We start from the raw sequence: 7,635 nt of genomic DNA on the forward strand, positions 1-7,635 counted from the left end.
AGGTCAAGAGCCATTGCCCGGTATATATTTGCCCGGTATACGCTACACTGATGTTTTTTTAAGGTCAAGAGCCATTGCCCGGTATATATTTGCCCGGTATACGCTACACTGATGTTTTTTTAAGGTCAAGTGCCATTGCCCGGTATATATTTGGCCGGTATACGCTACACTTATTTTTTTTAAGGTCAAGTGCCATTGCCCGGTATATATTTGCTCGGTATACGCTACACTGATGTTTTTTTAAGGTCAAGTTCCCCTGCCCGGTATAATTCTCACATTTCATACTTTACCTAAAATCATCCAGCATTCTATACAATGCCGGCGTTTCATACTTTGCCTAACTAACTTTAAAGTAAAAAAAAAAAATTTAAAAACAAAAGCAAAACAGATAGCAATAATAAAATCAAAGACATAACGAAAAAATTCAATAAATAACATATTTTATACGAGTTCGAAAATGACAGCAAACGTCGCAAAAAATAAACATAAAGACAAATGCGAACGGTGACGGTAAACCTTTGAAATTTAGCCAATACGCCAAGGAAGCGAACAAAAAAATCCCCAATATTCTCAGTGTAATTACCCTCTTTCCCTATTTTTACTCTTCCGACGAAACTCTAAGTTTTGGAATCGTCCTTCCCCTAGTCCAGGGATGGCGAACCAATGGCACGCGTGCCATTTATGTCACCCGACACAATATTTTGGGCACGCCACCGATCATATTTGTTATTACACTATGAATTGTTATTACTCAAATGCTATTACACTATGAAGCATATGTAACAATTAAATTAAAATTTATCAAAAACACGCAAAATAGCAAACAATTATTAATGAAAAAAATTAACAATTAATGCTAAAAAAGCAATTAATAACCATAAGAAACAAGCTAACAATAAATAAATAACAAAAAAAGAAATAAACAGTCCTGCTTAAACTAACATCTTACAACCTAATATAAGTTATTTGTCATCTAATCTGCAACAACAGAAGTCACACTGATGTTACTTTAAGTTGAATTACGCATATAACTGAGACACTGCAAATATTTTTTTTTTTCAATGTAATTAAAGAGTTTTGAGTTGATAGTATTTAGCATTATTATTTTCCCAATAATCACGAAGGCAAAATTATTTGACGGCACGTCTATGACCTCATTAAACAATTTTTTGGAAAAAATGGCACGTTGGTGTATAAAGGTTCGCCACCCCTGCCCTAGTCGCTTGTCCGAGAATGTCACCCTTCTCTGGCGATGCCAACTGCTCCGTCTTCTGGAATTGTTATAATAAAGTGGTATCAAATTATGTAGTAAATTTCGTTAGAGCAGGACAGTTACGCCTACTTTTTAATAGAGTAACCAGTTAGATTGTTGCTTTAACGTTGCATTTTATATGTTACTTATAGATTTTGATATTTAGTGGTGAAAAAATTATATCAAAGGAAAAATACTAAACTGAAAGCAACTTGACTTTCGCTAGGAAATACTATTTTACAAAGCGGAGCAAGTTGGCATCTCTGGATGCGGTAGATAGCTCGCCTCACGCATTTTAAAAATTTCTTAAAGTATTGGTAGTACATAAATAGCAGCTTTTACGTACTTTTCGTTTTTAACATAGTCAATGCAGAATAATAATGGCGAACGAGCTCAGCTCGTCAGCGCACATTGGGAAAAAATTTCACAACGCGAGTAGTGCTCCTTACTAACCATTACGGTCAAAATCTTGCTCCCGAGCGGAACTCGTTTGCGCGCATTATGAGGCACGATTCGATTGCGAGCTGAACTCGTTCATAACCGCCAAAGGGTTAAAATGTGTATCGTATTTTTTTTTCTTTAAAATACCTTGAAATCATACGTCTTATCATTTTAACAAAAGTAACAGAAATAAAAAATTGACTCCACAATCATATAAACTCTTTCCACTCACAACATATTTACATATTTACCGTGACACGCACATTTAGCATTCGGTTCAAAACAACGCATTCCATAACATTCATTCAGTAGAAGAAAAAAAGTCCCACGAAATTCAATACTAAAACGAAAATTTTATAAAATCTCTACAGAAAGGTTTTGCGTAGTAAAACAAAACATCTTTAAACGTCTGTACTGTTCTCTTCCCATCTACGAAAATAAAAATTATCATTGCGAAATCGAATATCCAACTCCAATACAATCTTGCTTATGTCATTCCATATACTTGACTTATAATTGTATATAATTGCATCATTATAACATATAATAATTACATCATATATTAATAAATATTTGATACCTTTTACACAATTTACTTTTTAACTTACAAAAAGAAAATAATATAATAAAAGATTTATAACTTTTGAAACTCCTTAATTCATTGAACAACAAAAAAGAATACCATATCCCTCAAATATGAATAAATATGCTTTTAATACTGATAAATTATGCTTTTGCATAAGGATAAATAAATGCAATATTAAAAATAATTAAAAAATTTAATGTAATAAAAAAATTAACTTCTTTAAAAATTAACCTTTTATTTTTCACAATATTTTTTTTAAATTCTGACATAATTTGAATTAAAGGGATTTGGACAGTTTTAGACAAAGGGGTTTTGGACAGGAAGGTTTAAACCGTGGATTTATCCATTCTGTCCTAAACCTTACCTACTCTTAAATAAATGCAAACCTGACATTTTAAGTTTCGAAATCAGAAACAAAAACATACTTTCTTTGAATAACCACATTTTTTAAATTTTTTTATTGGAAGGATTCTGATTGTTGACCTAAAAAACCTTGATTTGGGAAATATGGTACAGATAGTTTGGTGAAGAGGGCAGTTCAAAGCTTTGACCCTTTATTGTTAATTTCCCTTTTTGCATATATTTTGAATTTTGTAAACTAATTAAAATATTTTTGCGTACATTTATAGAATTCGGTTATTCAAACTTAATTCCAAGCAAAAAATAACTTTTAGTAAATATTGATTTTATTTACCAATTGTTGGAAAAAAATTTCATTGTGAAGTGCACAGTTTTTTTTTTTTTGCATCATTTTAAAAAATTAAAATTTACCCGTCAAAATACAAAATGTGAAAGAAAATCAGTTAAATAGTACCTGAGAAATCGAATTTCGATCAAGTCAGATATTTAAATTTTGATTTCTCTAGAACTATTTAATGGAATTTGCGAAAATGTTGCATTTTGCAATGTAAAATTGTATTCTTGATAATGATGCAAGAAATTCTGCACCTTACAAATCAAATTTTTTTCGACCATCATTAAATAAAGTAATGAAAAATAATATTTATTAAAAGCTATTTTTCGCATGGAATTATCTTTAAATATTAAAAATTTTATAAATGTGTGCAAAATGAGCAAAAGGTAAAATGAACATTAAATGGTCCAAACTTTGGAAACTCCCTCCCGACCAAACTATTAAGACCATCTATCCCAAATTGCAGCTACTCCTTATATTTATGGGATCAGAAATCCGAATCGGTTAAAAAAAGAAAAAGGTATGTTTATTCAAAAAAACGGTTTTTGTTAGATTTTGTAACTTAAAATATGGTCTGCACCTATTAACTAGCCTATTTAAGGTCACCCCTCGAGTCATTTAGATTGAGTCCAAGAACATGAAGATCCAATCATTAGAACAAAAGTTACTCATTGTGGTCAATTTTTTTTTGCCCTGTACATTGACAATTTATGAAGCAGTTTCGTATCAGAAGTATAACCCAAATAGAGTGTTAGCAGAGATATCGTAACGACGCTTACAAATTTCAGTTTAACCAATTATCTTTTATTTACTAGGTTCTGTTTATCTTCTATTCCTCTTTTTATAATCATATTTTCCTTCTATTCTGTTTTAAATCTGCAAAATTGACTGAAAATACAAACTGAAATTCGTCAACCGTGTCCGAGTAATAAGCAGACAATGAAAGTCTGGTAGGTAAGAGCTGTTTTAATATTCGTAAAATTATTCACAATTTCGTAATTCTAATATGTGTGATTGCGTCGAGCAAAAATAAATGTTACATACAGGGGATGACGGGTAAAATTAACCTTAACTGGTTCTACGAAACTGGAAACTTAGGTTCAATTACCCAGTACAGGTACCATGGTACTGCATACTGAAATTCGTCAACCGTGTCCGGATAATAAGCAAACAATGAAAGTTTGGTTGGTAAAATCTGCTTACCCAGTACATCTCCTGTAGAGATTAATTAAATGCAAATTAAGAAAAAAAATTGAAGAAAATTAGAAATCTCGAATAAAAGCAGCACAGAAATAATGAAACATTATATTCTTATCATTTATTAATAAGAGTTACATTTGCACATTTTGTTTACTCTTTCAATATCATTTTTGGTCATTCCTGGCTTTTTGATTGCGTGAAACAATTTCTGTCCATTTCTGGCCACCATCGTTTCTTTTCCATTCTTGGAAAAGGCTTTGTTATCGTAAATCATGATGGAGTCGTAATCAAATGTATTGTACAAGATATTCCCTTGCGAACTAAGCTTTCGAAAGTTATGCTGAACATCTAGATTATAAAAAGTAATAGAGTTGAACTGAAACATAAATAAATACAATTTCATGCGTAAAGTACGTGTTAAATAGCTTCGAACTTTCCCCTACAGTTTTAATCCTTAATAATTCCAATTTTATTTTAAAAGTAAATATTTCGTATTTTGATAAATTTTCGTAAGCATTGAAACATATATTTTTCATCTTTTTTCCTAATGTTTGAATCATCGAAGATGTGAAGTACCAATAAAAGAAAAATATGAATTAAATAACATAAAATGTAAAATTAGTTGATAAGAATAGAATACACTAAATTTCGAATGTATTTGCAGCATTCGTTAACAGATAGCACCGTTGTTTGTAATTCTAAATACTATGTTTTCTGTAGCATTTTAAACCAATTCAACTGAAATTTTGGCAGAAATGTTTAAAAATTTTGTACCAGATTATACTACATACTGTTTTTTAATTTCAAAACAACTTCGCAAAGTGATGGCGCTGTAAAAAACTGCTTACATTACCAAGCTGATGAACTTTGTGATAACAAGTTTTAAAACTTGTAAAAAAGAAATTGTTTGCTTTCCATAGAAAAGCATAGATAACCTGAAAATGCTATCACTTAACATTTTTCTATATCCCTTTATTAATATCGTCGGCTATTTTTTAGAGCCACTGGTTCGAAATAATCAAAAAATGCAATAATACAAACAATAGTTTTCATCCAGTAAAAAAAATGGTCTACATTTTTTTTGTGAACAAATACATTTCGCAATAAACTTGCACGTATGCACATTTGCTCTGGATCACTATTAGAATTGTGCGCTTAGCAGTATGCATATGTGCACCCCATTATCAGTAAACACATATTTTTTTTTTGCGTTTCCACTAAGTTAACATTCAGTTTTCTCGCCAGTGTCACAGTATATAACTTTAAAACAGGCTTACCATTAGGCAAATTAGGCCTATCATTGTCATTATCTAAAAGTGAAACATCCGTTTTAAATTTTACACAGTGACGAATACTAGACCCGTTTCTAAAAGTACTTTCTCAATAATTACGTATTCTGAATGGTTTGTCCTAATGCTTGATCCTAGAATTCCCTTGCCATCTGGGTTCAGGTTCAAAATGAAGTCTATGCAGTTGAACATCGATAACTGTAAACTCAGAATTAGGACGGCTGTTCAACGCCAGTTATATGGATACAAAATAAAGTAAAATTAGTTATGTTGAAACTAAAGCGAAAGCAGAAACAGTTTTTGTACTTTAAACATAACCATATTGTGCGACCACTTTATGTTATTCATTTACAAACATCTGAAAATATCACTTACGTGAGTCATCAAATAAACTCTTCGACTATTTTAATAACACCAGCAAATAATTTTCATATTTGCATACTGTTTTTGCAGATATCCCAGTTACACATATCTAAGAACAAGTTTATTATTAAAGAGCTCATCGTGTTTTTTTTTAAAAAAGAGAAACAAAATATTTACTAACTTTGTGCGACATTTTCCAGATAAATGATCAAGTATTCATCTCTGTCTGATCTGTTCTGTTCGTGGTAGAATCCAACGGCGTGTCCCAACTCATGGATTATTGTACCAAAGTAGTGACAACCGTTACCGAGTGATAATTTCTGCTGACCATTAATTTTACCCACATAAGAATAACACCTGCGGTGACGAAAGCGAAATAAATTATGTTTGAAGCATTAAACTCATTTTTATTCATTTTCATCCTTCTGTGAGTTTCAAGGTTAAGTTGATATATATATATATATATATACACACAGAGAGAGTCAAACATTTTTGACTTGACTTACCCTTTCCTTGAAAAGAGTATGATGTAGTTCCTTTCGTCTGTTCTTGGAACAAATTGAACGCAGGTGTTATTATGGTAATTATCCATTGCTCTCAGAATTAAGCCAGCTGTATTACCTTCATAAATATAAAACATTTTAAAAAACCACTGTTTTTGTTTCATTGCAACGTTCGTTTAGCAAAAATTGGTGTAAAAAGAACATCTTGAAGAAGCAAGAAAAACGAAGAACAATAAAACATTAAACACATTGAGGAAAAAAAACTAACTATAACAAAAAAGATTCTCAATATTGTAGGTCATATACTCGTCCATAAAAATGCACTTTTACTGATGCATAAAATACGTTTTTTCCCCTCAACAAAAATAAAACAGCATTTTTTTTAATAAAAATATAGCGTAACATTGTTGCAGAATATATTTACGCATTCATTATTTTCAATTATAAAAACATTTTATTGGTTAAAAAAAGACAAAAAAAAAGGAAAACGTTCTTATTAATTATTTAATTTTAAATACTCCATACAGTTTTAAAATTTAATCTGCTTCTCACAGTTCCATATGACCGACACTGTCAACATTCTGAAACTGCAGTTTTGCACCATTAGTTTTTTTTTTAATGAAAAAGAAAGAAAAAAAGCATCTAGTATTTCCCCTCTTTAACATTAGATGGCACCACTAGATTAACTAGTTCAACTGCATTCCATGGCTCACTTGAACAAAAACAACTAATTTACAATCTAACTACAAGGTCCATTACTTCACCAAAAGGCTAACATAACCTAAATTCAATGTAACTCTAATGCCCAGTTAAATTTCATTTTTACGGTTTGGAAACCATGCTAGCAGTAAATGGTTTCAAATCCTTATATTTTTTAACCATATCACAATTTCTTAACCATGCCAATCGTTAAACATTTTCACACCCGTATAGGTAAAAAAAGATTCCTAACCGTAATGTTTCAAGTAAATTCGGTACACGAACTGTTGCCAGTTAATTTAGCGTAATTTTAAGAATGAAAATTCTAACAGTGCGTTTTTCAAACGTAAAACCAATACTATTATATATATATATTCAATGTCCTATAAAAAACAATAACAAATATCACTTGAAACTATACAATAAAATCAAGTGATTGAAAGAAATTGAAATAGATTGCAATAAAGCAACTAACAGCTTTGAAATTAAGTCTATTGAGATAAAATAATGTGAATGCATAATTTATTAACATTATTTCCAACATTTATTATTATTATTCAATATAATTTTTATTATTTTTAATTAAACGTAAAATTATTATTAATTTA

The 7,635-nt window shown here is 30.4% G+C and overlaps 2 protein-coding genes across 2 annotated transcripts in view; one reads left to right on the plus strand and one right to left on the minus strand.

The window, feature by feature from the left end:
- The window catches only part of LOC107449486 (astacin-like metalloprotease toxin 5), a 53,630-nt gene that overhangs the window by 36,156 nt on the left and 9,839 nt on the right, over positions 1–7,635 (plus strand). The gene's annotated exons all lie outside the window — the stretch shown is intronic.
- On the minus strand, positions 4,295–6,436 carry LOC107449484 (astacin-like metalloprotease toxin 4). Its single transcript, XM_043056057.2, has 3 exons — positions 6,332–6,436; positions 6,007–6,182; positions 4,295–4,521 (listed from the first exon to the last, which is right to left on the minus strand). Exons 1-3 carry the CDS (start codon positions 6,415–6,417, stop codon positions 4,295–4,297), a joined length of 489 nt encoding a protein of 162 aa, XP_042911991.2. The 5' UTR covers positions 6,418–6,436.

This window comes from Parasteatoda tepidariorum, chromosome 6 (genome assembly GCF_043381705.1).
Source record: "Parasteatoda tepidariorum isolate YZ-2023 chromosome 6, CAS_Ptep_4.0, whole genome shotgun sequence".
NCBI lineage: Eukaryota > Metazoa > Arthropoda > Arachnida > Araneae > Theridiidae > Parasteatoda > Parasteatoda tepidariorum.